This window comes from Panicum virgatum, chromosome 4K (genome assembly GCF_016808335.1).
Source record: "Panicum virgatum strain AP13 chromosome 4K, P.virgatum_v5, whole genome shotgun sequence".
In the NCBI taxonomy this organism is placed as follows: domain Eukaryota; kingdom Viridiplantae; phylum Streptophyta; class Magnoliopsida; order Poales; family Poaceae; genus Panicum; species Panicum virgatum.
The window spans coordinates 3,169,521-3,187,143 of record NC_053139.1 but is presented as its reverse complement, the minus strand read 5'-3'; the positions used below and the strand labels follow the sequence as shown (position 1 = coordinate 3,187,143).

General features: G+C 45.9%; 2 protein-coding genes across 2 annotated transcripts; one reads left to right on the top strand and one right to left on the bottom strand.

Annotated features, from left to right (window-relative positions):
- Positions 1-1,710: 1,710 nt before the first annotated feature.
- Positions 1,711-7,794, top strand: LOC120702552 (U-box domain-containing protein 35-like). The gene is made up of 10 exons (XM_039986409.1): positions 1,711-1,959; positions 2,273-2,490; positions 3,283-3,404; positions 3,519-3,640; positions 4,384-4,580; positions 5,217-5,533; positions 5,641-5,742; positions 5,831-6,241; positions 6,458-7,207; positions 7,297-7,794. Exons 2-10 carry the CDS (start codon positions 2,295-2,297, stop codon positions 7,477-7,479), a joined length of 2,400 nt encoding a protein of 799 aa, XP_039842343.1. The 5' UTR covers positions 1,711-1,959; positions 2,273-2,294; the 3' UTR covers positions 7,480-7,794.
- A 1,161-nt stretch (positions 7,795-8,955) lies between these two features.
- LOC120702553 (homeobox-leucine zipper protein HOX2-like) lies at positions 8,956-10,573 on the bottom strand. Its single transcript, XM_039986410.1, has 3 exons — positions 10,320-10,573; positions 9,887-10,206; positions 8,956-9,797 (listed from the first exon to the last, which is right to left on the bottom strand). Exons 1-3 carry the CDS (start codon positions 10,546-10,548, stop codon positions 9,345-9,347), a joined length of 1,002 nt encoding a protein of 333 aa, XP_039842344.1. The 5' UTR covers positions 10,549-10,573; the 3' UTR covers positions 8,956-9,344.
- Between the last annotated feature and the right edge of the window lie 7,050 nt (positions 10,574-17,623).

The window sequence follows — 17,623 nt, the reverse complement described above, 5'->3', positions numbered from 1 at the left end:
TTCGCTTGCTGTGCTCGCTCCAAAATCGATGTCGTGTTAAAAGTTACTAGTATTCGAAACAAAAAATTTAATTAAGTCAGTTCTTAAGCTAAAAATGCATATAATGAACCCAATCAGTTCTTAAGCTAAAAATGCATATAATGAATCCAAGTGCTCGCCAAATTTCTTAAAGTTCAACCTTTATAAATCCTACTCCCTCCATTCCAATTTATAGGTCATTCGATTATTTCAACTCCAAATTTGACCACTTGTCTTATTAAAAAATATACAAATATAGTCAAATTTAAACCATTGTTGAATAACTTGTATTAATAAAGTAAACTACAATAAAAAAAGTGATATCTTACATAAAAATAAAATGAGTGGTTAAATTTGGAATTAAAAGGTCAAAAGACCTGTAATTTAGAACGGATACGGAGGTAGTAGTACTATGATTCGCCTACTGACGAAATTGCCCCTGGCAGCAGTACATCACAGCGGGAATCCTGCGAGGCCCACAAGTTTCCACGAGGAGCTCAACGGCGGCCAGCAGGTGTACGTGGTGCAGGTACGGCGGCTAGTCGTCGTCGACGACGACGGAGCGCCTGGGCAAGGACGAAATCGCTGCCCACCGCTGGCCGGCGTCGCCGCCGGACCTGCCAAACCATGCCATCAAATCGAGTCGAGGGCATCCTTTGCCCAGCCTTCTAAGCAATCGCTCCGAGACCAGGTTCACCTAACCGGTGGGAACCGGTCCGGTTTGATCAGTTACCGGTAAAACCGGTCCGGCCGGTTCCGGTTTGGGCCGGTACCAAATCGGCTCAAATTCAAAATTTAAATTTAAATTTAAAAAAATGGAAAATTTTCTAAAAATACTTCAAGGTGCGACAAATCTAATGGTGTCAAATTTTCTCAAAAATTCGTTCATTTAGTATAGTTTGCAGGGATTTGAAGTTAAAAAAAAAACGTGCATACAAAAATATACAAATACAATGTAAAAGTAGTACAAAAGAGGGTTGAAGGGTTCATTTAGACTAAAATATGTTATACAAACATTTATTTAGTATACTTTGCGGGCATTTGAATTTAAACCAAAAAAGAAAAAAATTGAATTTAACCGGTTACCAGTCAGACCGACCAGTTACCAGCCAAACTGGCCGGTATACCGGTACGAACCGGTTGAACTGGGAAGTTTGAATTCAAATTTGAATTTGACCGGTTCCGACCGGTAACCGGATCGGTATACCGGAACCGGACTCCTCCGGTTTGGCCGGACCGGTCGGGAAGGTAAACCCTGTCCGTGACCAATCGACGGTCTGTCCCATTCCTCGCGTAGACTTCGCGGTCGTCTGAAACTCTGAACTCATCTTCCCTCCCGGGGTTTCACTTGGCTGATGCCATGGCGTGGTATCTTCTTGGAATATCTCAAGGCTGCCCGTCAGGGCAGCTGCTACGTTTCAATTGAATTTTAAGCAAGTTGCCAATCATGTCTGCCATCGCCGTGGTCGCGAAGGACTCCCGAAACAGTAAACAAAACGCAACAGGACGAGACGATGCATGATTATTCAGAAAACTCCTTGAGACTTGAAGACCTCAGCAAATTGACCGCCAGAAGACAGCGGGTTTTTAAATTCATATCCAAGACGACGAATGCTGTAAAAAAAAGTAAGGTCGTTTTCAACAAAAAGTATATCTTATTTGGTTAATCAGCGATCTTAAACTTGTCAGCCCAGCAAATTTTGTGCCTCGTCTCGCCTACACGACGCCTCCTTTCCGCGTGTAATTATTCGGTTCCTACCAACTAACTTAACTGCAGAGCTGCTGCCTTTAGCCGCCGATCCGCTCTGCCGACTCGGCCATCTCCCTCGTCGGGTCCTCATTCCACGCTGGCTCCTCTTGACTGACTCCGCCGCAGGTTCCCTTCTCCCTCCCCTCGCGACGCCATTCTCCCTCTCGCGGTCTCGCCATGGCTCCTCCGAGGTACGTACCAATCTGTCTCGACCCTCAAGATTCTCTCTTTTGATTTCTCCTCCGAGTTGCCGCCTTTTCGTTGCTGTTGTTGTTGTTGTACGAGTCGTCTTCAGTGAGTCCCCGCCACACGGAAGGCGGCTGCTCCAGTCCTGTTCTTCACCTCGGAGTTGCCACCGTTTCCATGAGTTTTTTTTTTCAATTCCTTGCGTGTTTTTCGGAAGGATTGATTTGGGGACGAGCCAGAAACAAGGAACTGGCTAAGGCGGGGGGAGGAAACTGATTCTTTTTTTTTTTTTTGGTCTCCCCTTGTTCTCTGTAACAGTGCCTAGGACAAGGAAGGGGAGATGGAGATCGAGGAAGCGGCCGGCGAGATGGAGGAAATGGAGGCCCCCGCCGTCAGCACTGTGGCGGTGGCGATCAGCGGGAGCAGGAGCAGCAGGCACGCGCTCAAGTGGGCCCTCGACAAGTTCGTCCCCGAAGGGAGGGTGCTCTTCCGGATCCTCCACGTGCGCCCGGCGATCACCATGGTGCCCACCCCAAGTGAGCCATCTTCTCCCTCGTTGATTTCAACTCTAATCAGCGATTCCTCCTTCTATACATGCAGTAGCAGTTCAAGTAGTCTTCAGGGAAGAACGCAGTTCTTGTATCAAACTGAACTTCTAGTATGAAGTTCTATTCTAGTCTTTTAAAGGAAAAAAAAAAGAAAAGGGGGAGAAATCGAGAGGTGATATGGTTCATGATTAAGGATTTTTTTCTAACAGGAGGCACTAATTTGTTACGACATCGTAGAAGTGAATTGATTAAAAATGTTTTAGTCTACGCACAGAGTGTGGACTTCTTATTGCAATGTTGGATAAAGTAGCAGAATAAGCCTTCAGAGTTCAGATTGTTATTTGTTATGAAAACTATATATTGCAATGCCAATACCTGCTGTTTCAGTGTTGGAAGAGGACATAGCTTATGATGAACTAGCTAGTTTATCCAGGATACCCAATTTCCACCTTTACTGTGCGGACTGTACCTAAAATGTCTATTAGGTATCCATTCATGCATGGTAGATAGGCTAGATCCACTGCTAAGTGCTAACCATTAGCACCAGCTATGAACAAATTTCGTTATTGCAACACCACACCAACTGTGTACTGGCAACTGAACTCCGCGCACTGCACAATTAGGCTGTATGATTCCAGAACCTTTGTTGTAGCCTTGTACATATGATCTGAACCTCTGCACGAGTAGGAGCCAACAATATGTAATTATGAATGTACCTATTTCTTGCTTTGATTTCAAATCATTAGAGTACTGACTGGTTCCTTTTTCTCCTTTAATTAGTGGGCAATTTTATCCCAATCTCACAAGTACGGGAAGACGTAGCATCTGCATACAGGAAAGAAGCAGAATGGCAAGCAAGCAATATGCTTCTTCCTTTCAAGAAGATGTGTGCTCAGAAAAAGGTTGGCTTGCATAATATACATTACACTGCTGCAGTTAATATTTTGTTTGAGATCACTTGTACTTGAACAAATTATTAATCAGTAACATATTTTTATTCTATATCTGATGGACAGGTAGAAGCTGAAGCTGTTTTACTCGAATCAGATGATGTTGCTTCTGCAATAAGTGAAGAAATAGGAAAATTCAATATTTCCAAATTAGTTTTAGGTTCTTCATCAAAGAATATATTCCGAAGGTAAGTTCATGTTTGGTATTTATTTCAACGAATGGCTATTTTACTGCACATTTTTTATCAACCAATACATGAACACATATGCATGTTAACCAGTCTTATAGTCATGCTACTTTATTTTGATTAAATGATTAAGAGAAACCGACACTCATGTATGAACAAATCCAAAGTTGTGAGGTCAGTGCTAAAATTGGACACGTGATACTCTATCCACACTAAACCTGGTATGAAGTTTCAATATTGTACATATGCATTAGTGTTCCCTGTGACTATGATTTCTCAACAAACACATACTAAGTGTAAGGCTATAAACTTTATGCTGGTAGCTGGTCTATTATAATTAAGAAGTCTTGAGAAAAGCAAAGATTTTGGTAGGATGATCATGCCGTCTCAATTATTGTCCCATCCACCGGTCTACACCACTTGCGGGTTCTATACAAGTACCTTATCACACAAATTTTGTATAAAAAAAAACTGGCAAAGAAAGAATGTGAACTGGACAAATAATCAGCTAAAGGTCATGAGTAATATAGGGCAGGTATATGAGGAGTATACTACTGGCTTGTTCTGTCGCCATTGTTAAACCATAGCTGTCCACCAAAAAGAGTGGTGATAAAACTGAACTATGAATGCTGAATCCTTGCACCTCATGTAAATAAAGTAATAAATACTACGGACTTGAGGTAACTTAGATGACAGTTTAAAAATGATCGTCCTATGTGTTTCTAAGATGCATCACTTTTCAGGAAACTCAAAGGAAGTAAGACTGCCACCAAAATTTCTGAGTCCATTCCGAGCTTCTGTACAGCATATGTCATTTCGAAAGGCAAACTTTCATTCGTGCGGTCAGCTACATCTGACGTTGTTGAAACACCTCAATCCATATCTTCTTCAACTGTTTCTTCTCCTAGTTCTAGAAGTCTTTCCTCCTGTGCACCTTCAGGTAATGTACAAGACACAAGTTAATGTTAATGTGAAAAGCTACCTATTGAATATTATGAGTTTGACTTCTCTAGAGCTATGTCGATGAAGAAAACTGCTAGTTTTGTTTCTGCCTGCATATTGAGGTTCCATATGCTTTGGTGTTTGGATATCGGAAATTTTTTTCCGAGAACTTGCCTAAGCAAGCATTTCATTAAGAAGTGGGAGCTGAAAACAGCGATATAAGCAGCCGAGGCCACTGAACACACACAAACACACGCACTAACTTAGAAAGCAAGGGCTGCAACCCGCTACACAACAAGAGAAGATATCGGAAATTTTGATTTTTGGTACTGTTGGAAGTGCTTTATTCTGAACATAGAGCGTGGCACAATGTCACAATACTCATATTTAAGATGGAATTTGTTTTATGAACATGTATATCATATTCATATAATTTTAATCACCCTATGTCAGCCGGTTCTCAATCAGAAGTGACATACTTTCATTCAGGAGAGCGATGCATTTGGGCATTTGTTGTTTACATTTTTCATATTTTTTTTCTCGGACACGAGGAGAGCTCAGAGCTGCATGTCATTATTTACATTATTCATATTAGTGTAGTATAATAATGTGCTAATGATTCTACCAACTACAGAATGGGGAGACACATATGGAACAGCAAATGTATCGTTCCACCAACCTTCCCTGCCATTGCAGCGTGACCAAGCACTGGCAATCATAAACAAGCTGTCACACAGGAGAGCTAGCTCAGGCAGTGTTGCAAGTGAGGTCTCTTGCAATGACGACCCAGCCCTGACAAGTTCACACTCAATCGTATCAGAGATGCAGTTCAGTAGTGGTAGCAGTGGAAATTCTATGTACAAGAGCTTCCACAGAGATAATTTTCCTGATAACTCTGATCAGGCATCAGTTTCAGAAATTTCAGAAAATGTACACCATTCCAATGATCAGGTATTCCCACACCTTAAGGAATACAGTAAACTGTTTCCTTAGAGAGAGTAGCAAAATATCAAATTAAAAGAAACTAATGTGTTTTGTGGGCAACTTCTTCTAAGCAGGATGATCTCAGGCTTCAGATTGAAAGGTTGAGGGTTAAATTACAACATCTTCATAAGCTTCATGAATGTGCTCAGCACGAATCATTTGACACCACTCAAGAAGTACTGACATCTCTTCATCGTAGGCAGTATTCAAAAGTATATATAACATAATTGGTCTAACCTTTTCTTGTTTCATCTTTCTTATTAGCTGAAAAAGTTGCGCACTCAACACATTGAGGATGAAATCAAGCTTAAAGAAATTGAACTGACAGAGGACAGAGTAAGAAGATTGGTAAGAAAACAGGAGATGGAAGAACACGAGGCAGGGAAAGAAGCTGAATTTAAGCAACGCTTTGATGAAATTGAAGAAAAACATAGCCATAATGGCCAAGCTAATGAGAATGAAACAGGAATGAAGACTGCAGGATGCTGTTTTGATGAATATAATAGGTATAAGTGGGAGGAGATTCAGGCATCAACTTCTTCATTCTCTTCCGCTCTTATGATTGGTAAGGGGTCATATGGCACCGTTTACAAGGCGAAATTTCACCATACAGTAGCAGCTGTTAAAGTATTGAACTCCCCTGTGGGCTACGGAAGTCAGCAATTACAGCAGGAGGTATTCTCATTTTCCTTAGCAAAGTGCACCTTATACTAATAGTAGTAAACTTTCTCCCTCTATCACACAATTTATGAACATTCCTCATATCTTTCTAAATGTAATCGCATATGTATGTTGCATGTTGGTTAGTGTTTGCATCGTTTATGGTCTGCTCATCATCATCCTGACATAAACTACTTCACAATCTAAAGGCAGCAACTCATCTTGTTTCAGCTTGAGGTCCTTGGTAAAATTCGGCACCCTCACCTTCTGATGATGCTTGGAGCATGCCCTGAACATGGTTGCCTGGTTTATGAGTACATGGAAAATGGTAGCCTGGACGACATGCTTCAACGCAGGAATAATACACCACCATTAACATGGTTTGACCGTTTCAGAATAACCTGGGAGGTGGCCACCGCTCTGATGTTTCTTCATAGTTCCAAACCAGAGCCTATCATCCACCGTGATCTGAAACCTGCAAACATATTGCTCGACAGGAATTTGGTTAGCAAGATAGGTGATGTGGGCCTATCAACTTTGCTTCCAAGCATGGGCGACCTGTCTACAATGATCAAGAACACTGCACCTGTGGGCACGTTGTGCTACATTGACCCAGAATACCAAAGGACCGGTGTACTATCCATGAAATCTGATGTTTACGCACTAGGCATTGTGATCTTGCAGTTGCTGACAGCAAGATCACCGATGGGCCTTGCACATGTTGTGGAGACCGCACTAGAGGATGGTTGCTTTGTTGACATCCTGGATGCATCTGCTGGGCAATGGCCTTTGAATGAGACACAAGAACTGGCTGCTCTGGCACTCAAGTGCTCTGAAATGAGGCGTAAAGACCGGCCTGACTTGAACAAGCATGTTCTTCCAATACTGGAGCGACTGAAGGATGTTGCAACCAAGGCCAGGGAGTCTGTTCTTCAGGGCTACACGGCACCTCCGAGCCATTTCATTTGCCCAATACTTCAGGTTTGGGATCGGCATTTTTCTCTTTGTGAATCGTAGTGGACATTTCATAGGACGTTTGCTGAGCTGTTTTTTCTCCAATAATGTTTCAGGAAGTGATGATCGATCCATATGTTGCATCAGATGGTTATACCTATGATCGTAAGGCAATTGAGTTGTGGCTAAGTACGAACGACACGTCCCCAATGACCAATCTGCGTTTGCCGAACAAGAGCCTGATACCAAATCATTCTCTTCGTTCTGCAATCATGGACTGGAGGTCGAAAAGCAAGTGATGAATCCTTCTTGATGCAGCAATAGCTGACTTCTCTTCCAATGAAGATGTCAGTTTTTTTTTTCCTTTTGAAATCTTATGTGGAAGTAGTCTACAGAAAGGGTTCTAGGTTAGGTAACTCAAAGCAAAATGTAAAAAAAAAAAAACGTATGATAGCTACCTCGCTGTCTTAGTGAAACAATTTTATCCTTTCCTATGCGTATAATGTGTTTGTATGCCTGTAGTTAATACTGATTACCATGACTCATCATTTCATCCTGACAGTAGCTTTGAATTGTGCATATTGCTGCTGTTTTACGCAGTTATTTTCACGAAAGGAAGTGTTGTCAAGTTCAGTTAGACTGTCCCTCTTTCGGAATGCTACCAGTTGTTGAGAAGGAGCACTACATAAAAGGCGATAGCGAACTGTCGATCAACTAAGATGGAGTAGGTATTCACAATATTCTGGGGACAGGTGAACCTTTCATAACAACATGCATCAGTTTCAAACTTTCAATATGGAAGCAAAATATTAAAGCAATGAAACAGTGGTTAAAGTAAAGTAAACAACTTTTCAGAAGACAGTAAAAGTAAACAAATCAGCTTGGGCATGGTTAAAGGCTTAAAGCCACAAAGAACAGCTTTGGTGCACGCTAGGTAGTATTGTTTGAAGCCCGGGATTCTCATGGAAACTAATTTCCCAGGAATTCAACAGGAAACAGTTCAACTCTCGTAGGTATCACAAAAATTACCCCTAGTTTCAAATAGGATCTTTTCTTTCTAGTGCTGTTTCTAAGCACTCTTGGCATCCTGAGTACAGTAGTTGTGTTAGGTCAGCCCTCCCTCTTCCACTGATTGGCAACACAAGTTGTTCCTGGGAAAACTGAAAAGCTGGAAGCAAGCTTTCAATTAACTTTGATCCCTGCAGATCGCGTAAAGATACAATTGTCGGTTGAAAAGAACTTGCCCCGGGCCAAACCCAATCAAGCAGGATCATAGTCTAATCACCCCACTTAAAGCTCTGACCGCGACTTTAACCTGTGTCACAGCTCTTCAGATTTGCTTTCGATTAAAGAACACGAGCTAGCTCACCTTGCGCATATTTTTATAATTTTATCTGCAGTAACTACCAACGTTTCCTAGTTTCCTGTTTATTGAAACCGTATTGAATCGTGTGCATCGCCATCGCCTAATCTCAGTTTCAGGTTTCATTGTAACAGTGAGATTTGGTTGAGATTGAAAAAAGCAAGCAAGATGTTAGGTCTGGTGCGCGGAATCAGTATGAAAAAGAGGAAGAAATGATTGATCGACAGAAATGGATGTTGATGCTCAGTTTCAGGTGTCTGTAGGAGTAGTAAGATTTGGTTGGGACTGAAGAACAGGAAGCAAGATGTTAGGTCAGATGTGCAGATTACACAGCAGCAGTGTTTTTTTAAAAAAAAAAAGAAAAGGAAGAATGATTGATCGACAGAAATGGCTGCCGATGCTCTTGTTGGGCAAGAAACTTGTAAAGATTTGATTTCCATTAACTTTCTTCACCAATCAATTAGTACAATCAATCACGCTGTTATTTCACCAACCAGCAGATTAGGTGAACTGGTTTACACGCCGTCCAGGAAAAAGCAGACAGCCATCTTTGTTTGTTGTTCATCCTTCTTCGTCGTCGTCGTTTTCAGAAACCCAACTGATGAATTAATTAATCGAAAAGAAAAGGAAAAAAAGGAAACCAAAAGAAAATCTCCTCTCCTGATTAATCGTAATTAATTACTGCGACCGCCAAGATCCTAATCAGAGCTTGTCCTTCTAATCAACCGTCGAATCGGTCGATCCATCGCCTTCCGCACTTGGTTGACGTCACCATGGCGAGATCGATCGATCCGATCGACCTTAGAACAGCTCCCTGGTGACGAGCGGCGCGGCGGCGGCGTTCCACGTGCTCTGCCCTGTCCGGTCGACGGCGGCCGGGAAGAACTGGCAGTGGCTGGGCACGACGTTGCCGGCAGCGGCAGCGTTAGATTTGGGGTGGCATTGCTGGTGGTGGTTAGCGGCAGGGGCGCCGGCGGCGGCGGCGACGCGGCGGCAGGAGGGGCACATTGTGAGGGTGGCGGCGGGGGAGGCGGGCTGCGCGGCGGGCGAGGGCGCGGCCTTGAGCGCCCGGAGGTCGGCGAGCTCCTTCTCGAGGCGCTTGTTCTCGTCGGCGAGGCGCTCGCACCAGCGCTTGAGGTACTCGCAGTCGACCTCCGTCTGCTTGAGCTTGGTCCGGGCGCGGCGGTTCTGGAACCACACCTCCACCTGCCGCGGCCGCAGGCCCAGGCGGTTGGCCAGGGCGACCTTCTGCTTCTGGGGAGGAGGGAAAAAACGATGGAGCGAGATCTCGATCAGCTATTGGATCACGGCGCGGCGGCGAGGAGTGGAGAGGGCTAGCTTACGGGATTGAGCGTGCTGTGCGTCTTGAAGCAGTCCTCGAGCACGGCGGCCTGGTCCTTGGAGAGGCGCAGCTTCTTGCGGCCGCCGGCACCGTCCGCGCCGTCCTCCTCGTCGCTGCGCACGCCGCCGGAGCCGGTGCGCTCGAGCTCGCCGCGCTCCCGCTTGTTGTTGTCCCCGCTGGCGCCGCTGGAGAGCGCGGCGGCGCTGTCGGGCGACGTGGACGCGCGCATCGCCGCGCGGTCGGGATCCATCGCCGCCGCGGCGGCGCCGTGCTGCTGCTGCTGCTGCGCGTGCGCGTCCCTCCTCGTCATCGCGTCCCCATCTGCATCATCATCATCATCAGAAAAATATAATCGCGCACGACGTCAGCACAAACACTCGCGTCCTCGAACTCGAAGATGGCTATCGGGGGGAGGGGGCGGCGCGGCGACTGACCGACGGAGCTGAGGGCGGCGGCCCAGGGGGAGAGCGCGCCGGAGGTGGTGGAGGAGGAGAGGCTGCCCTGGGAGGTGAGCCCGAGGCTGAGCCCGAGATCGAGGCTGCCGCCGCTCTGGGGCATCATCATCCTCTGATACGAGGAAGACGTACGAGCGAGATGGGTGTAGGTCCCCGCCGGAGTGGGGGAGGAGGGATGGCGAGTTGGGGGGGTCGATGGCAATGGCATGCGGCGGTGGAGGGGGTGTATAAATAGGCGTGGCGGGGGGCGGGGGAGAGTCAGCTGGGAGTGGGGGACGAGGGGTGGCTGGGGCAGCGCAGCGATGCGATGCAAATGATATGAGCTGAGCTGGGGGGCCGTGCGGGTGGAGTGGATCTCCGCTCAGCTCATATTTCTCTCTCCTGCCGCGCGCGCACCGCAATTATTAATGGAGGAGGCTGCCTGCAACTGGAAGGATCAGCTCATGCTCATGCTCATCATGGGTCGCGGCCATGAGCGATCTGCTCCAGCCGCTTTGACCCGGCCGGGCCGGCGCCCTCCCTCGGCTCCCCAAGCCGATCAGCCTGAGTACCTGGCTCGGCTCGTTTGTCCGTGCGGGTATAGGCTGTAGTAGCAGCCGCCTAGGGACTTGGCGCGTGCGTGCGTGCGGCTGTCTGTCTGTTTGTCCGGTGCCTTTGCTTTGCTTGGATGATGGTTTTATTCAAGGGTGATTAGAATCTCTAGCTGTCCTAGCGAGTAGAGTAGCTTAGAATTAGCAAGAGTGCATTGCACGTCAACATGGCCACAAATTACACGGGTTATAGGCCGGGCGGGCTTAATTGAGGGGGCAACTATGTTCTCGGTTTTTCAGCAACGCAAGTTATCAATTTAATTTCATCGATGTGTGTTCACATGCAGGAATAGAAAATGTTTTTGACGGGAAGGAAATGAGGAAACATGTCTGGAGCCACGAACGGCCCATGTCGACGAGCTACCCCTTTGGCGATCGTCATTATCATATCCTTTGATTCAAGGATTTAATTTGGATCGGATAAAAAGGCACGGCGATATGGTGATTACGCCTAATCAATGATTAGCTGTGGTAAAGAAAAATGAACTTGGAATTTCAGGAGTGCATGCGGAGCGAGTCAGAAGACGGTAGGAACAAAAACGAGAGGAGCGCGCTGCCGCTTGCACGCTGGCCACGAACGAATGCTAGCTATACGTCCGAAAACCGGCGGCTCTCCGCTCTCCCAAGCTTTGGAATCCTCTACGAGAATGTTGGATCTTCCTGCACGCTGACCCGTTCGCCAATCGCCACCCCTAGCTACGTGCAAATTCTGCCAAACCTAGTGCCTCCCTGGCCTCTGCCGGTCTCTCGCTCGCTCGCTTCCTCCAGTGGTGGTGGCTGATCTATCGATGATGATCCCTAGCTAGCAAGCGACCACGGGCGGCCGGCCTCTAGCGCATGTCCGCACACAGACGACAACGACAAGAGATCGCGTGGTGCCAAATCGCCCTGGAGAAAATGTTTTGGAAAAAAAGAAAAGAAATCGCGCCAAATTAAACGAGTAGAGACCGGAAGAGGTCAACGCTGCGCGACTGATCATGTCATCGATGTGGAATGAGGAGTGTTATGGTACAGTTATCGAGATTGGAAACTTGATATATAACTGTGCCAGAGACGTGTCATATATAGTGAATTATTGGTGATGACACTTCTCTCTCATTCTATAAAACTCCACCATATATGGTACCTCTTCTCTCCTTATAAATGAATCTACCATATGTCAGCAAATCTGCTGACCTAGCATGATATTAATGCTCATGACACTTCTATACCACTTTCAATAAAATTGGTCTAATTGCTTTGCGCTCGGGATTCCTAAGGACTCGCGCCGGTGTCCCCGGCCCGTGCCAAAACGACGACGACGCTAGTATAGCTTCTCGGTCATTAGCTTCCAAAACCCACGCCGCGTTTACGAGTAATCGCTGTTAGTGCGTGCAGCTAGGTTTTATAGCAAGCAAACAACAAATGAAAACGTACGTCCTGGTAGTAGCTGGCCTGCTGATTGGCGACACTGCTCCCGGTTTCCAGGCGGCATGATCAACGTAGTACGCCAATGCGCCCGCGTATCTCAGTTGTACGTACTAATTAACTCCTGAATTAACAATGCGATATAGTACTACATGTATTGCAGAGGGGAGATTTGTAAAAGTGTGATTACCCAATTCAATGGCAGGTCCAGATTGTAAAATTATCCAATCCCTCATGCCCCTTGGATGTTGATCCGATAATCCAGATTGAAGTTTTCATAGTTTGCACGAAGAGATTGGTTTGCACCTAATACGTTCCTAATATATATATATCTCGCTCCGATCTCTGCTACCACTTAATTATTAGGAGTATAAAAGTATGTAACAACAACAATCATTCGGTTTCGCAATGTATGTAGAGCCGCCCGGCAAGGACGAAGCACCGCACACTACATATCTTACGCGTACCAACCAGTAACAGTAAGTCATGATATCAATTAAAAATATTTAATAGTATAAGATTATGCCACTGGATGCGATTAATCTCATCCAAAGAAGAGAGGCTATAGATGAGCCGACAGCTAGCTGTAAATCTTTACGCTGCATGCATATTCTCCCCCATTATAAGCGATCGACGCCATTATTTCCTGCATATCTGAGTACTTGATCACACCGCTAAACTATTCCTGCTGCTAACATATTCAGGTTATCCACTACCTGTATGAGTATCACCCATACAAGTAACAATCATTACTACGTGCGATTTGTTATTAACATATACATAAACCACTGTGATTCTAATCCAAGGAAACATGCATGCATGCAGCTGTTGAGCAGAGACAACTATGAATAATCTTCATATGTTAGCTGCATCATTCTCAGCTCCCACGTTATTTCTTTCCTCCAGCTGTGTTCACCCTCACGACAGTTTACGCAAGGCCATAAAAAATTAAAAAAAAAACAGCACGGTCCATGATTAGCGAAAAGGCTGTCGCCGAGCCGGCTCGTCCCTCCCCCCGCTCGGCTCGGCCGTCCGGGCCGCCGCGCGCCGACCGAGCCGGGGAAGAAACGCGGAGGAGCCGAACAAAGGCACACGGGCCCATATGATTTGCAGCGCTGCTCGCGGCCGGCCCCTCCTGGTGCGGGGCCCACGCGGGTGGAGGAGAGAGAGGGGGGACCGGGCGGCCCACCGGCCCGGCCGTGCGCCTCGCTTTGCCGGGACTTTTCCTGACACCCCCACAACCCCCCGCAATCATTGGGGGCCTCCAATCCAGCCCCTGCTCCAAACAATGCAGCGGCTCATCATCAATTCCTATTTCCTCCCCTCCCCAATATCCCTCACCTACTCTTTTTTTTTCTCTCTCCAGGCAAGCAGGCCCCATCATTCCTCCCTCCTTCCTCTTCCCTATTTTTTTCCTCCCTTAAACAGAAAAAACAAAACCGCACAAACATTTCCCATTTTATGCCAAAGTAACTAAACTAATTCCATAAACATTTATCATTGCTCATTCACCACATGTGGAGCATGAATTGGAGTTTCTATGCTGATACCTTCTTGCCATAACAATGGGTGAGAGGGCTAATTTTGCGAAAGCGGCATGCTATTTCATCGTGTTCCTAGCAATTATACGGAAAAACATCGCCCTTTTTTCCAGCCTTTTTTTTCCCTTGTTCCTCCATCTCCTCTAACTGATCTATCAGTCCAACCAACCTCGCCCAGGTTGGAGGAATTATTGGCTGGGCCATGCCTTCCCCCCCGGGCTTCGATCCATCAGTGGTTGCTCACTTGTTCCTCCATTCTTTGCACCGTGGGGCCTCGCACTTTCTCCTTGACGCACTCAATGATTGCACCGAGAGCTTTTCCTCTCACGCACTAATGAACTTCTTCTCCTCTCTTTTGGTACGGGTTCTCTCATGATAATCAAGCCTAGGAATGTTAAACAAGTCCGGGCATATCTTGGACGGTCTAACCAGACATCAGATTCGGAGTATTGGGGGCGTAAGAGGGAAAATGAATAACAAACTTTCGAGTTACAAGTTGGTCTACTGATTGTAAACCGCACGGCATCATTAAGGCTAAGTGGTCTGGTAAGAGAGATGGGTTAGAGAATTTGGTCATGAATCAGGAGCTTTTGCCAATAATGTACTATAATCCTTGCTCTATTTAAGGTTCTCCTTGATCAGGTTACATACATCACTTTAGTTAGATTAATCTCGGGAATGTTCTGCAGGAAAACACGACTGCGCGCGAAATCTAACCAGACATCAGAATCAGGATTTGGAGCAAGCAACCAAAACTTTGAGTCACACTTTGATCAACTGACTATATATGAGGCGCGGCATCGTTAAGATTAAGTGGCTAGACTTGCATTGCTAGGGGAGAACGATTAGACAAGTTAATCGTCAATCAGGAACTTTAGTTGATCAGATAATATAATATTTCTAACAGTTCCATTGGCTTTTGTATATTATGGCCAGAGTGGTAGAAATGTTGAAGCTAGCTTCTTAAAAGTATTCACAATCAGCTGGCTGGCTGGTGGCTGTGCTAATTTGGTGTGAGAGAAAAGCACTGCTGCTAGTTGCCAGCAGAAGACCGGCTTATAGTTTATCTGAGCAACTAACTTTATATATAGGAAATATTCTTTTTGCAGTAAAATCAAAGTTATGCAAGGTTAGCTGATTTTTATTCTCGCATCATTATCTTTGAATTGGGGCTTTCCTTTCTGCGGAGGGAAGTAATATAATTATTTACTTAGTGATGCATGCATGATCATGCATGTATCATTTATACAATGATATTGGTCCCATGTTTTATGTATCTTGACATGACAGGGAGGATAGGACCGGCCTTATGCTGAAAGCTGCATTAAGCAGGTGGGGGGTGTTTGAATAATGGCGTAGGACGTGCACTTAGGGTGGCGTTCAAGCCCCCTAGATGTTGTTGTCGGGTCAAGTGGCTCTTCTTTTAATTCCTTCTCCTCTCTATATTACTCGCTCCTAGTATTTATTTTATGGGCCGGCTAAGATTTTTAATCAGAACTTGTCACACACAAGGGCTAGCTAGAGAGGCAACAACAGTGCTAGAGCTGACCCTACCTAGCTATAAATTTCATACATGGCATATGCCAGATGATGATTTACTAGTAGTAGTATATATAGTTTGTGGTCAGTGCACATTTGGTTTAAATGGAAGGGTATTTTAATTGGGATGTGACTGTTCAGCAAGGATGTGTTGCCGAAATGGTTGGTGGGGAGAGACCTGAGAGATGTTTTTGGAAAATAGGAGGCCCGGCCCTGAGTATGAGCAGTTAATTAAATAGTGTGTTTATTCGAAAAGGTTACGCGTATGCATGGTGGACGATTAGTATGACTGTATGAGGGACCAATGATTGGGCGTATGCGTGCATTTCCTGGGAGAAAAGGATTGGTGTTCAGTCAAATATATGATGTTCATCCTAGCTAGTTCATTCTTAGTTTCTTTTTGTGAGGAAAAGGTTAAAATATGAAAGGAAAAAAAATACCAAGTACCCCCTCCGTCCCAAAAAGATGTAAATCTTGCATCTCGAGGAGCCAAACAATCTTAAATTTGATCGGATTGATAGAAAATAGTATTAATATTTTCATACTTAATCATGTATTATATTAGATTAAAATTGTTTGACTTCTCGAGAAATGAGATTTACGTATTTTTTGGAACGGAGGGAGGGAGTAGTTTTTTTCAACTACGTACATGAGAGTGGCGCGTGGATGTAGCAGCAGTATTTTTTCCAGCTTTTCTCCCCTCTCGCTTGAGATCGCACGCACACGGGCAAATGAGAAGAAAGGGCATGCAAGAGGTGTGAGGCTGGCAGTGGCAGGCCAGCTGTTGGTCACGTGCGGCCCAATCATGCGACGGTCTGGTCCTCCTCGAAGGCCTCGATGGCTCGATCCCCCGGCCCCTGCGCTGCGTGCAACCCCCGGCCGGTGTCGACCGGGCGCGGGCCCACCTGTACGAGGCCCCCGCGGAACCCGACTCCCCATGTGCCGCCCTCGTGGACGCGACGCGCGCCTGCCCGGGGGCAGTCTCGGCATTGCGGAAAATATATATCTCCCGCTGGCTCCACTTGCAGCGGCAGGGAGCTTATGATTGTGAGGTCCCGGATCCCCAGCGTACCAATCATACGATCGATCCCCTTCCCTTGCTCGTCAGCTGGACATCCACTACTACTTGCAATCGACGGTTGTTGCTCGCTCTTATTGCAGCTGATGAGAGATTATCTGGCTGCTCCATTATTATTGGTTGGTTTGGTTAATTCACTCACTCATTCTTCGTTCATTTGTGTGTTTTTCAGACATGCATGTGATGTGCAGAACTAATCTGTACTGGTAGCTATAGCTAGCTACTTCCTGCAGGTTTGTTTGTCGAGTCATCATCATTTACATAATTACATTGTTGTTGAAAATGGCCGGTTCGTCAGATCGTGGATTCGTTCGGCTCAATCTTATTTTCCACGTGGACCGTTGTAAAAAACCGAGACACGTTCGAGTGAAAACAGCTCGATATATTATTATATCGCAAAATTAATTAAACGTACTACTGCCCAAACGAAACGGAGGAAATGATGGTCTGAATTAAGCAGACCTGACAATAATGTAAACTTGTTTATGACAAGCTATTGCTTGTAGACCACGCCTGCAAGTTGGAGCTAGTCCGGGATCGTTGCTGACTCTAGTAAGCAAGCAAACATTGTGAAATGCTGTTAAGATTGTGTACACAGTGGCACCGTGAATCCGTGACCGACCATTCGGCCAACTTGCCTGTTCCCTGTAAATGCTATGTGAAACACATTGCTATTATCATTTCAAATTCAAAAAACGAAACAAAAAAACACAATGCTATTGCGAGTTGCGACGACCTACTACTGCTAGAGGGTATATAATGCGAGCGTGGTGGTAGAGTAGAGCAGCGAGCAGTCATATCCAGGTAAGGGCGGCTGCCGGCAGCGCAACGTGACGGCCAGCTGGGCGTTCGTTAGCTTTCAGTTGCGACCATGAATGAGTGAGTGACCGGCCGGCCGATGCAGCAGCGTGCAGTAACGATCGAGCAGATCGATCGATCGAAACCATCATGCTGCCCTCTCTCTCTCTCTCTCTCTCTCTCTCTCTCTCTCTCTCTCTCTCTCTCTCTACTCTCTCTCTCTCTCTCTCTCTCTCTCTCTCTCTCTCTCTCTCTCTCTCTCTCTCTCTCTCTCTCTCTCTCTCTCTCTCGCTGGGGTCGTTGTACAGCCGGACTGCTGATGGTCCATCG